At 42.4% G+C, this 19,810-nt stretch overlaps 1 protein-coding gene across 1 annotated transcript in view; it reads right to left on the minus strand.

Annotated features, from left to right (window-relative positions):
• LOC120059212 (F-box only protein 6-like) overlaps positions 1–19,810 on the minus strand; it is a 32,012-nt gene that overhangs the window by 2,201 nt on the left and 10,001 nt on the right. Inside the window, exons 2-5 of the mRNA XM_039008082.1 lie at positions 11,659–11,917; positions 11,435–11,552; positions 348–443; positions 113–248 (exon numbers count right to left, since the gene is read on the minus strand). Coding sequence (XP_038864010.1) covers positions 113–248; positions 348–443; positions 11,435–11,552; positions 11,659–11,917 — 609 coding nt within the window. The remainder of the gene's footprint in view (positions 1–112; positions 249–347; positions 444–11,434; positions 11,553–11,658; positions 11,918–19,810) is intronic.

Here is a 19,810-nt window from a genome sequence, read left to right on the forward strand (position 1 = left end):
CACTGAAAATGTCTAATGCACAAGACAAGGAGAAATCACATTGTTGATTGTGTACTCAGCTATTTACAGACCCATGTATATGGAGAATTATCTTAAAGTCTGACCGTTTTACCTGATTCCATTTCTGATCATTCCACTGTTGAAAGACAACAGTTCCTGGACTAAACTTCTTAATTGGCTTCTTCTTATGATTTAGCAACTCAACACAGATCTCATATTCAGAGCCACAGTCCCAGCGTGGAGCATACCTGATATGGACACACAAACATACAAGTTGTACAGTAGACTATTCCTCTGACAAGTAGAGTAGCAGACACTGAATGACAAAATTCTAATATTCCTCTCACCAGTCGGATATAATGATGTCGGGTTGAAAGTCATCCATGAAAGAAGGCCTGTAGCCCTCTTTCTCCAAGTCAATCAGCTGAGACTTCCTGCAGGTCCTGAGATGAACCAAAGACAAGAGGACACACACAGCCAACACATTTACCATGGTTGATAGTAAGCAGCCTGAAAGACATTTCAATTAATCATATCTAGGAGGCCATTTTTATATATATATTTTTTAATTTCACCTATATTTAACCAGGTAGGCCAGTTGAGAACAAGTTCTCATTTACAACTGCAACCTGGCCAAGATAAAGCAAAGCAGTGCGACAGAGTTACATGGGATAAACAAACGTACAGTCAATAACACAATAGAAAAATCTATGTACAGTTTGTGCAACTGTAGTAAGATTAGGGAGGTAAGGCAATAAATAGGCCATAGAGGTGGAATAATTACAATTTAACATTAACACTGGAGTGATAGATGTGCATGTAGAGATACTGGGGTGCAAAAGAGCAAAAACCCAAATAAATAACAATATGGGAAGGAGGTAGTTGGGTGTGCCATTTACAGGTACAGTGATCGGTAAGCTGCTCTGACAGATGATGCTTAAAGTTAGAGGGGGAGATAAGTCTCCAGCTTCAGTGATTTTTGCAATTCGTTCCCGTCATTGGCAGCAGAGAACTGGAAGTAAAGGCGGCCAAAGGTGTGGATTTTGGGGATGACCAGTGAAATATACCTACTGGAGCACGTGCTACGGGTGGGTGTTATGGTGACCAGTGAGCTGAGATAAGGCAGGGCTTTACCTAGGAAAGACTTAGATGACCTGGAGCCAGTGGGTTTGGCGATGAATATGTAGCGAGGGCCAGCCAACAAGAGCATACAGGTCGCAGTGGTGGGTAGTATATGGGGCTTTGGTGACAAAACGGATGGCACTGTGATAGCAAACTGGATGTGGTCTGAGTAGTGTTGGAGGTGAGGTGTCGTGTCTTTGGCATCATTAAAGTGAATATTGTTATTTTATCTAATCAATTCTCTAATTATTATTACGTAATTAACTAGGAAGTCGGGGCACCAAGGAAAATCAATCTTCAGATTACAAAGTTATAATTTTCCTAATATAACTCTTCAGATATTAATGTCTGATCAATTAGTCTTCTAATTAATGAATTATTCTTTACCTCACGTTAGTCTCATTCCAAACATCATAAATTGTTGGTTATCTGCACGAACCCAGCCTTTACTATGAATCATCCATACACCAATTGTCTTAATCATTGATTTACTAACCAACTAAATAATCACAGAAATGCATAAACAAACAAACAGTAGATATGGTTGCAGAGTAAATGATATGGGAGGTTCCCTAGTGGGCTAAGCCGATATGACGGCTTGGTGGACAAAGGGAAGTGGGTGTGGACTGAGAAGTGCGCGAAAGAGTGCTTACACAGTTGCTAATTATATTAATTGAAATGCTAATCCTTTGCACATGAAGACTCACTCATTCGGGAATAATTGCAATCAATATATATTTACGCTCAGTGTGTCGTCGTGATTTCTGTTGGAATCATCCATCTTTCTGTTGGAAAGTTCATCCAAGCGTCTCTCTGCTTCCCTGGAGTCTTTTGTGGTTAGAATGGATACTTCAGAGTACCATTCAGAAATGTTCTTATAGAATAGTTGTTTCGGCAGTTGTCGGTCTTCGCATCCAATGGTACATAACTTCTAGCTGCAGACTAGTAATTAGTATGTAAGATTTGCTCTTATTCTGTCGGGATCGAAAGTCAACAACCATTACAACCTTAGCTTAAACTGAGGTTTTTGTGGCCTCTACTCAAACCTTCAGACCAAGCGTACCTCGATCACCGAGGGGGCGAAGAGGATTTCCTCAAGTGGGGATTTTATTCGTAACAGTAGAAAAGGGCTGTCCCATGAGCCAGATCATGTCGGTGTTCATGGAGGCGGGCCAATAACTTAAACTTTAAAGGGAACATTACATAATTTCACAAATAGTTTCATCTTTACTCATTCATTTTATACAATAATTAGCCGCAAACGTCATAACGGAGGCTCCTGTATAAACAGAGTTATGGTAATGTGGCTGTATTGTCTTTCATGAGGTCACAAACATGAAACAAAACAGACCGGGTCGTAGCTGGCTTCTCCACCGACCGTTTACACATTCTCTAACACATGGATATTGTTCAGTTCTCAAGTTCTGTGGTGTAGAAGAAGTTCCTTTGTTCTCTCTATGTGTCTCTTTCTGCATGGCCAGGAGGAGTCTTCTCCAGGAATTTACGACCTGAGATAACAGAACCTGGATGTTGGATGGAGAGAGGGGGAAGCCACACGCTATACCCAAAGAGGGCCACGTCATGACAGAGGCTATTTTGTAAATGACATCGCCGAAGTCAAGGATCGATAGGAAAGTCAGTTTTACGAGGGTATGTTTGGCAGCATGAGTGAAGGAGGCTATGTTGCAAAATAGGAAGCCGATTCTAGATTTAATTTTGGATTGGAGATGCTTAATGTGAGTCGAAGGAGAGTTTACAGTCTAACCAGACACCTAGGTATTTGTAGTTGTCCACATATTCACAAGTCAGAACCGTCCAGAGTAGTGATGCTAGTCGGGAGGGCAGCAAGGTTGAAGGGGGCAACAGAGGGCAGCATGATGAAGAGCATGCATTTAGTTTTACTAGCATTTAAAAGCAGTTGGAGGCCACGGAAGGAGTGTTGTATGGCATTGAAGCTCGTTTGGAGGTTTGTTAACCTCTTGACGCTAGGGGTCAGATTATTAATATTATTATTATTATTTATTTTTAATAACGTTCCCAAGGTAAACGGACTATTTCTCAGGTCCAGATCGTAGAATATGCATATAATTTACAGATTAGGATAGAAACACTCCAAAGTTTCCAAAACTCTCAAAATATTGTCTGTGAGAATAACAAAACTGATTCTGCAGGCGAAAACCTGAGAAAATCTATCCCGGAAGTGATTTTTAATCTGTTTCCTGGCCCGTCTTTCTTCCATTTAAAGGGGTATGAACCAGATTCCTTTTCCAATGGCTTCCTCAGGCTGTGACCAGGCTTTAGACATCGTTTCAGGCTTTTATTTTGAAAAATGAGCGAGATTTTTCAAAACTAGTCAGGTGTCCTCTGATTAGTTCCTACGCACGAGAGGGTAGCTCTCCATTTTCTTTTTCTCTCTTATTGAATAGGTTACGGTCCGGTTGAAATATTATCGATTATGTTTGTTAAAAACAACCTGAGGATTGATTATAAAAATCATTTGACATGTTTCTACGACCATTACGGATACTTTTTGGAATCTTCGAACGGAACGAGGCTGTAGTTTTCTGAACATAACGCACAACCCAAATGGCGTTTTTTTGTTATAAAAGTAATATTTATATAACAAAAATGCATTTGTGTAACTGGGAGTCTCGTGAGTGCAAACATCCGAATATTATCAAAGGTAAGCGATTAATTTTATTGCTTTTCTGACTTTCGTGACCATGCTAATTTGGGGCTAGCTGTTCTAGCATTGATTGATACACTCACAAAAGCTTGGATTTCTTTCTCTGTAAAGCATATTCTCAAAATCTGACCCGATAGGTGGATTAACAACAAGCTAAGCTGTGTTTTGGTATATTTCACTTGTGATTGCATGATTATAAATATTTTTTGTAATATTTTGCGCCCTGCAAGTCAGCGGTTGTTTAGGAAAATGATCCCGTAAAAGGGATCCGTAGCGCAGAGAAGTTAAGTGTCCAAAGGGCCAGATGTATACAGAATGGTGTTGTCTGCGTAGAGGTGGATCAGAGAGTCACCAGCAGCAAGTACGACATTGAGATACATAAAGACAGACATACAGAGAGAAAAGAGTCGGCCCGAGAATTGAACCCTGTGGCACCCCCATATACTGCCAGAGGTCCAGACAATAGGCCCTCTGATTTGACACACTGAACTCTGAGAAGTAGTTGGTGAACCAGGCGAGGCAGTCATTTGAGAAACCAAGGCTATTGAGTCTGCCAATAAGAATGCGGTGATTGACAAAGTCGAAAGCCTTGGCCAGGTCGATGAAGACCGCTGCACAGTACTGTCTTTTATCGATGGCGGTTATGATATTGTTTAGGACCTTGAGCGTGACTGAGGTACACCCATGACCAGCTCAGAAACCAGAATGCATAGTGGAGAAGGTACGGTGGGATTCGAAATGGTCGGTGATCTGTTAACTTGGCTTTTGAATAATTTAGAAAGGAAGAGCAGGATGGATATAAGTCTATAACAGTTTAGGTCTAGAGTGTCTCCCCCTTTGGAAAGCTGTTGCGGTCAACCCCCTCTTCAGTTTTTGGGGATCTCAGACGATACGAAAGATATGTTGAACAGGCTAGTAACAGGGGTTGCAACAATTTCTGCGGATAAATTTAGAAATAGAGGGTCCAGATTGTCTAGCCCAGCTGATTTGTAAGGATCAAGATTTTGAATCTTTCAGAACATCAGCTGTCTGGATTTGGGTGAAGAAGAAGCAGGGGGGACTGCAGGAGGTGCAAGTTTCTGCAGGAGGTGCAGAGCTGTTGGCCGGGTTAGGGGTAGCCTGGTGGTAAGCATGGCTCACCGTAGAAAAATGTTTGAAATGATCGATTATCGTAGCTTTATCAGTTGTAACAGTGTTTTCTAGCCTCAGTGCAGTGGGCAGCTGGTAGGAGGTGCTTTTATTCTCCATGGACTTTACAGTGTCCCAGAACTTTGAGTTTGTGCTACAGGATGCAAATTTGTTTGAAAAAGCTAGCCTTAGCTTTCCTAACTGACTGTGTATATTGGTTCCTGACTTCCCTGAAAAGTTGCATATCGCGGGGGCTATTCGATGATGCAGTACGCCACAGGATGTTTTTGTGCTGGTCAAGGGCAGTCAGGTCTGGAGTGGACCAAGGGCTATATCTGTTCTTAGTTCTACATTTTTTGAACGGGGCATGCTTATTTAAAATGGTGAGGAAAGCACTTTTAAAGAGCAACCAGGCATCCTCTACTGACGGGATGAGGTCAATATCCTTCCAGGATACCCAGGCCAGGCCGATTAGAAAGGCCTGCTTGCTGAAGGGTTTTAGGGAGTGTTTGACAGTGATGAGGGGTGGCTGTGTGACCGCGGACCCATTACGGACACAGGCAATGATCACTGAGATCCTGGTTGAAGACAGCAGAGGGTTATTTAGATGGCAAGTTGGTCAGGATGATATCTATGAGGGTGCCAATGCTTACGGATTTAGGGTTGTACCTGGTAGTTTCTTTGATAATTTGTGTGAGATTGAGGCCATCTAGCTTAGATTGTAGGATGGCCGGGGTGTTAAGCATATCCCAGTTGTCACCTAACAGTACGAACTCTGTGAATACATCCACAGGTACACCTCCAATTGACTCGAATTATGTCACTTAGCCTATCAGAAGCTTCTAAAGCCATGACATCATTTTCTGGAATTTTCCAAGCTGTTTAAAAAGGCACTGTCAACTTACTGTATGTAAACTTCTGACACACTGGAATTGTGATACAGTGAATTATAAGTGAAATAATCTGTCTGTAAACAATTGTTGGAAAAAGGACTTCTGTCATGCACAAATTAGACATCCTAACCGACTTGCAAAAACTATAGCTTGTTAACCTCTCTAGGGTATGTGGGACGTTAGCGTCCCACTTCATCAACAGCCAGTGATACTGCAGGGCGCCAAATTCAAAACAACAGAAATCCCATAATTTAAATTCCTCAAACATACAAGTATTTTACACCATTTTAAAGCTACACTTTTTGTAAATCTAGTCAAAGTGTCCGATTTCAAAAAGGTTTTACGACGAAAGCACACCAAACGATTATGTAAGGTATGAGCCAAGTCACAGAAAAAGACAGCCATTTTTTCAGCTAAAGAGAGCATTAACAAAAAGCAGAAATAGAGATAAAATTAATCACTAACCTTTGATAATCTTCATCAGATGACACTCATAGGACTTCATGTTACACGATATGTATTTTATGTTCGGTAAAGTTCATATTTATATCCAAAAATCTGAGTTTAGGCAAGACGCTACTGTATCACTTGGCAAAAAGCCTGAGAAAATGCATAGCGCCACATTAAAATGAATGACTATGAAAATTACTATAAAATCAAACTTTCATTAAATCACACATGAAAGATATCAAATTAAAGCTACACTGGTTGTGAATCCAGCCAACATGTCAGAATTCAAATAGGCTTTTCAGCGAAAGCATACGATGCTATTATCTGAGCATAGCACCATTGTAAACAAAAGAGAGAAAACATTTCAACCCTGCAGGAGCGACACAAAACGCAGAATAAAAATATAATTCATGCCTTACCTTTGACGAGCTTCTGTTGTTGGCACTCCCATATGTCCCATAAACATCACAAATGGTCCTTTTGTTCGATTAATTCCGTCGATATATGCCCAAATTGTCCATTTATTTGGCGCGTTTGATCCAGAAAAACACCGGTTCCAACTTGCTCAAACATGACGACAAAATATATCAAAGGTTACCTGTAAACTTTGCCAAAAAATGTCAAACTACTTATGTAATACAACTTTAGGTATTTTTTAACGTTAATAATCGATAAAATTGAAGACGGGGTGATATGTGTTCAATACAGGATTAAAACGATATGTAGCATGCCTTCTGTTTGATTGAAACGCATGTCTAGGACACCAGGAGTGCCTCGACTTCAAGATGGCTGTATTTCTTCATTACACAAAGGAATAACCTCAACCTATTTCTCACGACTGTTGACATCCAGTGGAAGCCGTAGGAACTGCAAGCAAGTTGCTTAGAAATCTGGTTTCCCAATGAAACCTCATTGAAAAGACAGTGACCTCAAAAATAAAAGAAATCGGAATGGTTTGACATGATTCAAACAGTTTTAGAAACTTCAGAGTGTTTTCTATCCAAATCTACTAATAATATGCATATCTTATCTCCTGGGGATGAGTAACTGGCAGTTGAATTTGGGAATGTTTTTCATCCAAACGTGAAAATGCTGCCCCATACCCTAGAGAAGTTAACAAGAAATTTGTGGAGTGGTTGAAAAACTAGTTTTAATGACTCCAACCTAAGTGTGTGTGTGTGTGTGTGTATGCGCTCGGCAACACCAAGCAGGATTCGACCGGGCAGGCCACCATTGTGACGCCACAAGGGAGTTGCCAGATGGTGGTGGGTGCTGTACAAGATTTGCCGTACCCCTCTTCGTAGGACAAGACTTTCCGCTGTTCACAGCTTTGTGGAGGAATGAGCTGGGAAGAACAGTACAAGCCGGCAACTGACGAGAGCGGGGACTGACCTTTGCCTGTGCGGCCTGGAAGCAAGCAGTTGCCAACCACATGACTACAGACCCAGAGTTGGGGTCCGAGGGGGTGCCGGAACCAACCTCACTTCAAGGTCTACAATAGGGGTACCCAGCCCCGAGAATTCCATGTGGGTGACAAGTTGCTAGTTTTAATCCCCACCTAAGAAAGTAGGTTCCTGGCAACATGGCACAGGTTCTAAGAGGTGACGGAGAAACTGTGACCTGTAAATCACCATGTACGGCAGCCAGGGAGACTGAAACCAACAGATTTACCACACTCACTTATTGAAGAGGTGGCATGTGAGGACAGCCTTGGCCATTTTGTGGTTAAAACCAGTGTCCCGAGCAATGACCTCGGAACAGCCCAGAAGCAAGCACTCCAGAAGTGCATCGATCGGAACACCGCAGTGTTTTCCAAGAAGCCGGGCCGAACAACCCTCAAACACCACGTCCGCACCCGGAGAAACAGTATGAAAGAGGAAATGTTGGATCCCCGAGGCCCGAAGGAAGGCCTAGGAGCAGAAGGTGGAATCTATGTTGAGGATGGGAGTCAGAGGAGTCCCACAGCATAGGGTGCAGCCCCATCGTATTGGTGCCCAAACCAGACGGTAGTCTGCGTTTCTGCAATGACTTCCAGGGGGTGAACGACATCAGTTTGTTCGACGCTGACCCCATGCCGAGGGTGGACGAGCTCATCGGCCGGTTGGGAATGGCCCAGTACATCAGCACCCTGCACCTCACCAAGGGATATTGGCAGGTACCCTTGGAAGCCTCCTCCCGGGAGAAGACTGCATTCAACACTGGACGGCTTATTACCAATACCAGGTCCTCCCATTTAGTCTCCATGGATCCCCGCCCACGTTCCAGTGCCTGATGGACCGAGTCCTCCGACCCCACCAACAGTACGCAGCAGCCTATTTGGATGACATCATCCACAGCCAAAGTTGGGAAGATCACCTGACACAAGCTGGGTTGACAGCAAATCAAGAAATGCAAACTGGGGTTTGAAGAGGTGGAGTATCTGGGGTATTTGATGGGACGGAGGAACATCAAGCCTCAGAAGAGGAAGGTATAGCCTCCACCCTTACCGATATGACCAGGGCCTGCCTCCCGAAAACAGTGAAGTGATCAGATTAGGCCAAAGGGGCGTTCAGGCACCTAAACGAAGCCCTGTGCTCCCATCCGATTCTCGTTACGGACGATTTTCTGGTACCGATGCATGCCTGCGACACGGGACTAGGGGCCGTCCTGTCCCAGGTAGACGATGGGGAGGAACACCCCATCATGTACATAAGCCGGAAGTTGATAGCCTGAGAAAATACATACTTGATTGTCGCAAAATAGCTGTGAAGTAGGCGCTAGACACTCCTAAGTATTACCTGTTGGGCACCTACTTCACCCTGGCCCTAGACCATCCTCCCCTGGTCTGGATGGCCAGGGGAAAGGCCACAAACGATCGAGTCACCAGGTGGTTCTTGCAACTTACCACATTTCTCTTTTTCTGTTGTGCACCGTCAGGGGAGAAGCATGGGAACGCGGATGCCCTATCGAGAAGGGAGTCTCCCCGGCAGGGCTAAGGGGGCGTACCGTGGACAAGCCACCAAGGGGAGAGACGTCAAGGCCTGGTGACAGACAGCCTGCATCACGCAGCGGTGGTTCCCTCTGCTGGACGTGCCAGGTCTCGACAGGTCCTCCAGCGAGGACTAAATTTGGGCTGATTGTTCACCAGCTGTACAGTACCCATAACGCTGACAGGAGGGCAGCACACGGGAGGGTTGAGGTAGTGAGAGGTTATTACCGGATAGACGTAGAACCAAGGGGCTAGGTGTTCTACCCCAGAGGAGACGGCATTCCCTGGATTCCAGAAGGAGGTAACCCAGAAAAGGTCTGTGTCTTTTCTTCTTTATTGTTTAAATAAAATAAAACACACCCTTGAAACTGAAGTACCACACTAGTGTCCGTGTCTGATCTGTGTAAACGTCTAGATATAACCCCCTGGTTTGCCACTATAAGTACCAGTCAAAAGTTTGGACACGTACTCATTCCAAGGTTTTTCTTCATTTTTACTATTTTCCATGTAAGACATCAAACTATGAAATAACACATATGGAAACACGTGTTAAACAAATCTAAATATATTTGAGATTCTTCAAAGTAGCCACCCTTTGCCAAGTGTGCAAAGCTGTCATCAAGACATTATCTCAACCAGATTCATGAGGTAGTCACCTGAAAATGCATTTAATTTAATGGATGTGCCTTGATAAGTTAATTTGTGTAATTTATTTCCTTCTTAATGTGTTTTTAAGCCAATCAGTTGTGTTGTGACAAGGTAGGAGTGGTATACAGAAGACAGCCCTATTTGATAAAAGACCAAGTCCATATTATGGCAAGAACAGCTCAAATAAGCAAACAGAAACAACAGTCCATCATTACTTTAAGAAATGACTGTCAGTCAATCCGGAATTTTTTTTAAACGTTCAAAGTTTCTTCTAGTGCAGTCGCAAAAAAACAAAGCGCTATGATGAAACGGCTCTCATGAGGACCGTCACAGGAAAGGAAGGCTGCAGAGGATAAGTTAATGAGAGTTACCAGCCTCAGAAATTGCAGTCCAAATAAATGCATCACAGAGTTCAAGTAACAGATATCAACTGTTCAGAGGAGACTGCGTGAATCAGAACTTCATGGTTGAATTGCTGCAAAGAAACCACTACTAAAAGAACACCAATAAGAAGACTTGCTTGGGCCAAGAAACACGAGCAATGGACTTTAGACCGGTGGAAATTTGTCCTTTGGTCTGACAAGTCCAAATATGAGATTTTTGGTTCCGCTGTGCCTGAGACGCAGAGTAGGTCAACTGATGAACTCCGCATGTGTGGTTCCCACCATGAATCAGGTGTTGTGGTGGTACTTTTATTGGTGACACTCCATGATTTATTTAGAATTCAAGGCACACTTAACCAGCATGGCTACCACAGCATTCTGCAGTGACACGCCATCCCATCTGGTTTCGCTTAGTGGGACTATCATTTGTTTTTCAACAGGACAATGTCCCAAAACACACCTCCAGCCAGTGTAAGGACTATTTGACTAAGGAGCGTGATGAGTGCTGCATCAGATGACCTGGCCTCCACAATCACCCGACCTCAACCCAATTGAGATGGTTTGGGATGAGTTGGATCGCAGAGTAAAGGAAAAGCAGCCAGCAAGTGCTCAGCATATGTGGGAACTCCTTTAAGACTGTTGGAAAAGCATTCCCCATGAAGCTGGTTGAGATAATGCCAAAGGGTGGCTACTTTGAAGAATCTAAAATATATTTTGATTTGTTTAACACTTTTTTGGTTACTACATTATTCCATGTGTTATTTCATAGTTCTGATGTCCTTTATTATTCTACAATGTAGAAAATAGTAAAAATAAAGAAAAACCCTTATAGGTGTGTCCAAACTTTTGACTGGGACTGGATGTATGTATGTTCTTTATTTATGTAGATTGTTGACAAAAATGGACAATTAAAGTAATTTTAAATCCAACCTTGTAACAACAAAATGTAGAAAAATGTAAGGGGTGTGAATACTTTCTGAAGGCACTGTAAACTAGACAGCAAGGTCATTGTCAATGATAGGCATTATTAGGTATTATCATCCAAATGTATTTGAAGAGCTGGAAAATAAATCAACACCAATGTGGATGTGAAACAAAGTGGGACCAAGTGATATTCTCTAACTGAAAAACTAATATGGTATAGTAGTATACTCACAAGTAAGAAGTCGCAAAGTATTTTTGGACCGTGTTGTCAGGAAGCGGCACTTCTTCCACTGGTCCTATTTTCCATTTATCCCCTCCATTCTCAATAATTTGCCAGCCCTTGAATTTATCTGGAGAAAAAAAATCAAGGAGGGATTTGAAATGTGGGTTCTGGGGTTAATAACAGGACCCCCCATACACAGAGAATTTAGACATTTCTGTGGTCTCGACTCTTACCATCTGCTCTGGGGTTCTTGAGAAGATTACGTCTCTTCTTACACAAGAAGTAAAACAAACGCCAGTCTTTAGGTAGTTTAGTCACATATGTCTGGTATCCTTCTCTTCTGCACCTCTCTCTCCAAAGAGAATCACTGTCCACCACTTCTTTCCACTCACGACACACAAGTCGACAGACACACACCACCTGCTGTGGAGGGACATTTAGGAGCATCTCCTCCAGGACTTCTAGAGGGAGCACAGGTAGCATGCCTGTGAACTGAACAAGAGATTGGATGTTTTTATTGACATGGGAGACTTTAGACAAATGATGTACAGTTTAGAATAGGATGTTAGCTCCATGTTAAGATGTTAGCGCCATGTTAGGATGTTAGCTCCATGTTAGGATGTTGATAGCTCTAGCAACAAGTTTGTTTTTTTTATCTTAAGGGGTGGATCAGCTTTAATATTGCAGAAAGATTGTTGCTTCCATCAATGTAATTGTCTATCACTTCCAATCCCCCATAAATTTTGGGGGAAATATATATCCACACACACTTTTAGAATATACCTTTATTATTCACCGCAAATCCTACCACCCCTCCCCCAATTGGAGTAAACTAATAAATAACACTTTGGCTTCTACCTTCAGTTAATAAATATTATACACATTTTAGAATCGTTATATTTTGTTTGTTTTTAGTCCTTCCTCTATTTCTAATGTCCATCCAGTTTGATTTCGATTTGCAACTGTGCTATTTTACAAAATGTCTGAACCTATATACATTTTACAGACCCCGTATGTTGTACATTGGTTATCTTGTTATTAGTCCCACCCTTCAGCTCCATCCAACCCCTCCCATCTCTTAACACCATCCATTTTGGATTTCTATTTGGCATATATTTTTCAACTGTGCTGTGATGCTTCACAAAAGTACTAAACCTTTCTATTCTCATAACTTCTACTGATTGTAAATGTAATATTTTTTTTTGCTAAAATAATGATATTATTGATTGACTGACTTTTCAAATCACCCAGTATTGCTATCTGCAGCGTTAGTTCTAGTCAAACGTTGCAATTCCTCAGCCATTCCTGGACCTGTGACCAAAAACGAGCTGCATATGGACAGTACCAAAATAAATGATCTAATGACTGCCTCACAGCAAAATCTGCAGAGCTGGGAAGAATGTATGTATATATGGGGGATACATACATACAATTTGTTACAAGAATTTCGTATAATAACACAAAAAAAAAAATGAAGTTTTGAATCCTGCGTTGTTTTACGTGTACTTCCGGCGCCGACCGAGATGGCCGCCTCGCTTCGCGTTCCTAGGAAACTATGCAGTATTTTGTTTTTTTGTGTGTTATTCCTTACATTGGTACCCCAGGTAATCTTAGGTTTCATTACATACAGTCGGGAGGAACTACTGAATATAAGAGCAACGTCAACTCACCATCGTTACAACCAGGAATATGACTCTCCTGAAGCGGATCCTGTGTTTTGCCTTCCACCCAATACAATGGATCTGATCCCAGCCGGTGACCCTAAACAACGACGCCGTAAAAGGGGCAAACGAAGCGGTCTCCTGGTCAGGCTTCGGAGACGGGCACATCGCGCTCCACTCCCTAGCATACTACTCGCCAATGTCCAGTCTCTTGACAATAAGGTTGATGAAATCCGAGCTAGGGTAACATTCCAGAGAGACATCAGGGATTGTAACGTTCTTTGCTTCACGGAAACATGGCTCACTCGAGAGACGCTAACGGAGTCGGTGCAGCCAGCTGGTTTCTTCACGCATCGCGCCGACAGAAACAAACATCTTTCTGGTAAGAAGAGGGGCGGGGGTGTATGCCTTATCAACGAGACGTGGTGTGATCATAACAACATACAGGAACTCAAGTCATTCTGTTCACCAGATTTAGAATTCCTCACAATCAAATGTCGACCGCATTATCTACCAAGGGAATTCTCTTCGATTATAATCACAGCCGTATATATCCCCCCCCAAGCAGACACATCCATGGCCCTGAACGAACTTTATCTGACTCTTTGTAAACTGGAAACCACACACCCTGAGGCTGCATTCATCGTAGCTGGGGATTTTAACAAGGCTAATCTGAAAACAAAACTCCCTAAATTCTATCAGCATATCGATTGTGCTACCAGGGCTGGTAAAACCTTGGATCATTGTTATACTAACTTCCGCGACGCATATAAGGCCCTCCCCCGCCCTCCTTTCGGAAAAGCTGACCACGACTCCATTTTGTTGCTTCCAGCCTACAAACAGAAACTAAAACAGCAAGCTCCCGCGCTCAGGTCTGTTCAACGCTGGTCCAACCAATCTGATTCCACGCTTCAAGACTGCTTCGATCACGTGGATTGGGATATGTTCCGCATTGCGTCCAACAACAACATTGACGAATACGCTGATTCGGTGAGCGAGTTCATTAGAAAGTGCATTGACGATGTCGTACCCACAGCAACGATTAAAACATTCCCAAACCAGAAACCGTGGATTGATGGCAGCATTCACGTGAAACTGAAAGCGCGAACCACTGCTTTTAACCAGGGCAAGGTGACCGGAAACATGACCGAATACAAACAGTGTAGCTATTCCCTCTGCAAGGCAATCAAACAAGCTAAGTCCCAGTATAGAGACAAAGTAGAGTCGCAATTCAACAGCTCAGACACAAGAGGTATGTGGCAGGGTCTACAGTCAATCACGGATTAAATAACTTTTTTGCTCGCTTTGAGGACAATACAGTGCCACTGACACGGCCCGCTACCAAAACCTGCGGGCTCTCCTTCACTGCAGCCGAGGTGAGTAAAACATTTAAACGTGTTGGCCTGCAGCCTTGCGAGGGTTCAGACGGCATTCCCAGCCGCGTCCTCAGAGCATGCGCAGACCAGCTGGCTGGTGTGTTTAAGGACATATTCAATCAATCCTTATCCCAGTCTGCTGTTCCCACATGCTTCAAGAGGGCCACCATTGTTCCTGTTCCCAAGAAAGCTAAGGTAACTGAGCTAAACGACTACCGCCCCGTAGCACTCACTTCCGTCATCATGAAGTGCTTTGAGAGACTAGTCAAGGACCATATCACCTCCACCCTACCTGACACCCTAGACCCACTCCAATTTGCTTACCGACCCAATAGGTCCACAGACGACGCAATCGCAACCACACTGCACACTGCCCTAACCCATCTGGACAAGAGGAATACCTATGTGAGAATGCTGTTCATCGACTACAGCTCAGCATTTAACACCATAGTACCCTCCAAACTCGTCATCAAGCTCGAGACCCTAGGTCTCGACCCCGCCCTGTGCAACTGGGTCCTGGACTTCCTGACGGGCCACCCCCAGGTGGTGAGGGTAGGTAACGACATCTCCACCCCGCTGATCCTCAACACTGGGGCCCCACAAGGGTGCGTTCTGAGCCCTCTCCTGTACTCCCTGTTCACCCACGACTACGCGGCCATGCACGCCTCCAACTCAATCATCAAGTTTGCGGACGACACTACAGTGGTAGGCTTGATTACCAACAACGACGAGACGGCCTACAGGGAGGAGGTGAGGGCCCTCGGAGTGTGGTGTCAGGAAAATAACCTCACACTCAACGTCAACAAAACAAAGGAGATGATTGTGGACTTCAGGAAACAGCAGAGGGAGCACCCCCCTATCCACATCGACGGGACAGTAGTGGAGAAGGTGGAAAGTTTTAAGTTCCTCGGTGTACACATCACGGACAAACTGAATTGGTCCACCCACACAGACAGCGTTGTGAAGAAGGCGCAGCAGCGCCTCTTCAACCTCAGGAGGCTGAAGAAATTCGGCTTGTCACCAAAAGCACTCACAAACTTCTACAGATGCACAATCGAGAGCATCCTGTCGGGCTGTATCACCGCCTGGTACGGCAACTGCTCCGCCCACAACCGTAAGGCTCTCCAGAGGGTAGTGAGGTCTGCACAACGCATCACCGGGGGCAAACTACCTGCCCTCCAGGACACCTACACCACCCGATGTCACAGGAAGGCCATAAAGATCATCAAGGACAACAACCACCCAAGCCACTGCCTGTTCACCCCGCTATCATCCAGAAGGCGAGGTCAGTACAGGTGCATCAAAGCAGGGACCGGGAGACTGAAAAACAGCTTCTATCTCAAGGCCATCAGACTGTTAAACAGCCACCACTAACATTTAGTGGCTGCTGCCAACATACTGACTCAACTCCAGCCACTTTAATAATGGGAATTGATGGAAATTATGTAAAAATGTACCACTAGCCACTTTAAACAATGCCACTTAATATAATGTTTACATACCCTACATTACTCATCTCATATGTATATGTATATACTGTACTCTATATCATCTACTGCATCTTGCCATCTTTATGTAATACATGTATCACTAGCCACTTTAAACTATGCCACTTTATGTTTACATACCCTACATTACTCATCTCATATGTATATACTGTACTCTATACCATCTACTGCATCTTGCCTATGCCGTTCTGTACCATCACTCATTCATATATCTTTATGTACATATTCTTTATCCCTTTACACTTGTGTGTATAAGGTAGTAGTTGTGGAATTGTTAGGTTAGATTACTTGTTGGTTATTACTGCATTGCCGGAACTAGAAGCACAAGCATTTCGCTACACTCGCATTAACATCTGCTAACCATGTGTATGTGACAAATAAAATTTGATTTGATTTGTAATTTCATAAACCATGTGCCATGGAATAGGGACATTGGGAAGAGGTTTTCAACTATTTTGCAATTTATATGGCACAGCTGTCAATTTTTTGGTCCTTAAATGAAATTGGTATATGTTTTTATTTATCACAATTTTCTTTAACCATTTATGGTCTTTAATGCAGGGCCGACAGACAAGTTCCTTACTTTTTCCCCCTTCTACTTGCCTCTTTCATTTTTGTGGTAATGCTGGAAATTGTTGGTTGTAATTTTGGGTAGAACAGACATTTCCATATGTCTGACATAACTCCACCAGTCCTATTTATGATACAATTTTCAAAAATGATACCTTTGTTAAACATTTTATAGAAAAATAAGTTTGAGTTTAACCACAATACTTGTATTATTTGTTCTGTCTTTTCAGGTGGATTAAAGGCAGTCAACTTAGTGCATGTAAACTTCTGACCCACTGGAATTGTGATACTGTGAATTATAAGTGAAATAATCTGTCTGTAAACAATTGTTGGAAAAATGACTTGTGTCAAGCACACAGATGACCTAACCGACTTGCCAAAACTATAGTTTGTTAATAAGAAATGTGGAGTGGTTGAAAACCGAGTTTTAATGACTCCAACCTAAGTGTATGTAAACGTCCGACTTCAACTGTATCTTCAAAGAAGCTTGGATCATCATTATTTGGACCGTATAGGTTAATAAGCCATCTGCTTATTGTCCAATAACATATTTAAATAATCCATCTACCATGATCTGTTTGGACAATTTGCACAGTTGGATCAAAATTACTGTTAATTAATATCACCTCTTTTGAATTTCTTTGCCCATGGGATAAATATATTTTGCCCCACCAGTCGTTTTTCCACAAAACTTAATCTAAAATTGTTGAGTTCCCTGTAAATAATATTATATTCCTTCTCTTTTAGCCAGGTAAATATTGATCGTCTTTTCTTATTATCTGCTAAGCCATTACAATTATAACTGGCTATACCTACTCCACCACTTACCATAATGAGACACGTTTCAATTATATTTATCTATACATGTTTGTAAACATACCATTAAAAAAGTAACATGATGATTGAGTGTCTATATAGCTGTGCCCCCTCTCTGAATGTCTGAGTGTGACCCCCCTCCCCATGGGTTAGTGCAGCTAGTGTTGCCAGCACTGCCACTGCCAAGGTGGGGCACCAACCAGAATCCCCACCGGCTAGGTACAAGGTCGTCAAGGTACTCATTAGCAGCTTTAAGAATTTCCTTGTATAGTATGCTCTCCCTTTAGGGGGCTTTGGTTTTGCAGGACCAACCCTGCCAAGCAGGCTCAGAATCTTGAGGGGGCGGTGCTGCTCTAGGTCTCTTACCGCATTTTGGCTGCATACAGGCGGCTTACAGCAGGCCCATAAAACAGTTAGGGACTTCTCCTTAGTATCTGGGTCATTCAGATGGGTGTCTAGGGTATTGGATTGTGGACCAGTCCATCAATATAAGATCATAAATAAGATGTATAATTTATATTTAAATCCCATGACAGGACAATAAATAAAATGTATTTTAAAACACTGTTCCACCATGATGACAATAAATACATGTGTATAATTCATTATAAAATGTATATCCCACATCTGAACAAAATTGAAAGCTCTCACAACCCCTGCTCACAGCAATACATTGGTTCTGGTATATGCAACCATTTCCTTTCTCACTCAACGCCACACTTTCCCAAACACCCCACACATACTGTGCCTTCTGTTTACCGAGTTTCTTCACCATGTTGAATTAGTGCTTTTGTGTTCCAATTAGTTATATTTGAAGATAGAAAAGCTATATTTTTTGTTGTATTACAATCCATAACCGGGATAGAATAGTGCGTTTCCTTATTTGCCTCCTCTATGAGAACTTTAATTTTTAAAATAGCCATGGAGTAGTCTGTGTCTCTGAACAACTGGTTATAAATATACAGTTTATCGACGATGAGAGCTACTCGTTTCCCTTTCAATCTATATTCCTTCAATTGGATATAGAACTTTACGCCGTTCTGCAGTTTCCTTCAGGAACTGGTCCTTCATGCCTATTTTGGTGCCAGCAAGTCTTTTACCCAGGCTTTTAACCATTATTTTATCTTTAAAGAAAGAAAATTTGACAACAAATGGGCGTTCATACCTCTGCCCGAAGCGGTGTACACGTTCGAGTTGGATTTAGTCTGTGTTGGATCTAGTTGGATCTAGACTGTGTCAAGTAAGGCTTCTCTCAGAACGGTGTTCTTTTTAAGTTCATTAACGTCGGTTTCAATCTTACTGCCCCTTTAAGCTCGTTTGTGTCTTTCTACAATGTCGCAGCTTTTTCGTCACTCATCTCGAGGCTTGCCTTCAACTCTTATATCCTTACTGACTAGTTCAAGTATATAATTTATTGATTTTAACATGTCGGTTTCGACCTTTACCATTCCCGGTGGTGAAAATATAAAAATTGTCTGTGTAGAAGAATCACGTTTTCGTTTTGAAAAAAAGTTTCCCATCTTACTCTGTCATGTTTGGGTGTTGCTTATTTTCATAATATTTGTCAATACATTTCTCTAGTCTTGGCTTGTTTGGTGTTGTTATCCAGATTGAAGGTTATTACCCACCAGATTGTGTAGTGCTAATATTTAGTCTAACTTAACGATATTGAATATTACGTTTTTATCTTGAGGTGGTCTACATAGCTGTGTTCAGTCCGCCATCTTGCCACTTCCGTACAGACAAGTTGACAGACATGATTAGAACGCCTCTTCCTAGACATTCTGTCTAGACTCAGATCTTTCACTTAAAATGTATGCCAAGCAAAACAATGATTTCAGAGTTTAACAAACCTGCACAAGGACTACTTCTAACAATGTACACCGAACAATTTACAAAAACAGAAAGAACTGCGCAGATGCAAAGTCTGTTAATAGAATGTCATTATCCCTCAGTTTCTTACTTGACCACATTTTCCAAAAACTCTTAAATTCTTCTAGATCTTTTCTATGAGTTTAACAAGATTCCTGTATGTTCTACCTTGAACTGGTCAGTAATCCATATGGCAGTAAATACACAAAGATTATTTTAATATCTACCTTATATGGTTGATAACATTGAGACATAACAGAAATGTTGCAAGTACTGCATTAAAATCAAACAGCTAAACCTTCTAAGGTTTCAGATACATATTTCAAAGCGCTTGCATACCACTGACATCATTGACACACGCAACGTCACAGTTATTGAAGAAAGACGCAAAGTCCGCCGCGAGGAGTAGCAAGTAGGAGGGGAAGGAGAGGAGGAAAAGGGGAAGAGATAGAGGGACACAGTTGGGGAGGAAGAGGAATGACTGATAGCAGCAGTGAATCCATTTCATTATTAAGTGGAGATTACTCAATCGTTCTCATGATAGCTTTGATATTTGTCACTGACTACCAATGTGCTAAGTAA

Source organism: Salvelinus namaycush, chromosome 14, assembly GCF_016432855.1.
Source record: "Salvelinus namaycush isolate Seneca chromosome 14, SaNama_1.0, whole genome shotgun sequence".
Taxonomy (NCBI): domain Eukaryota; kingdom Metazoa; phylum Chordata; class Actinopteri; order Salmoniformes; family Salmonidae; genus Salvelinus; species Salvelinus namaycush.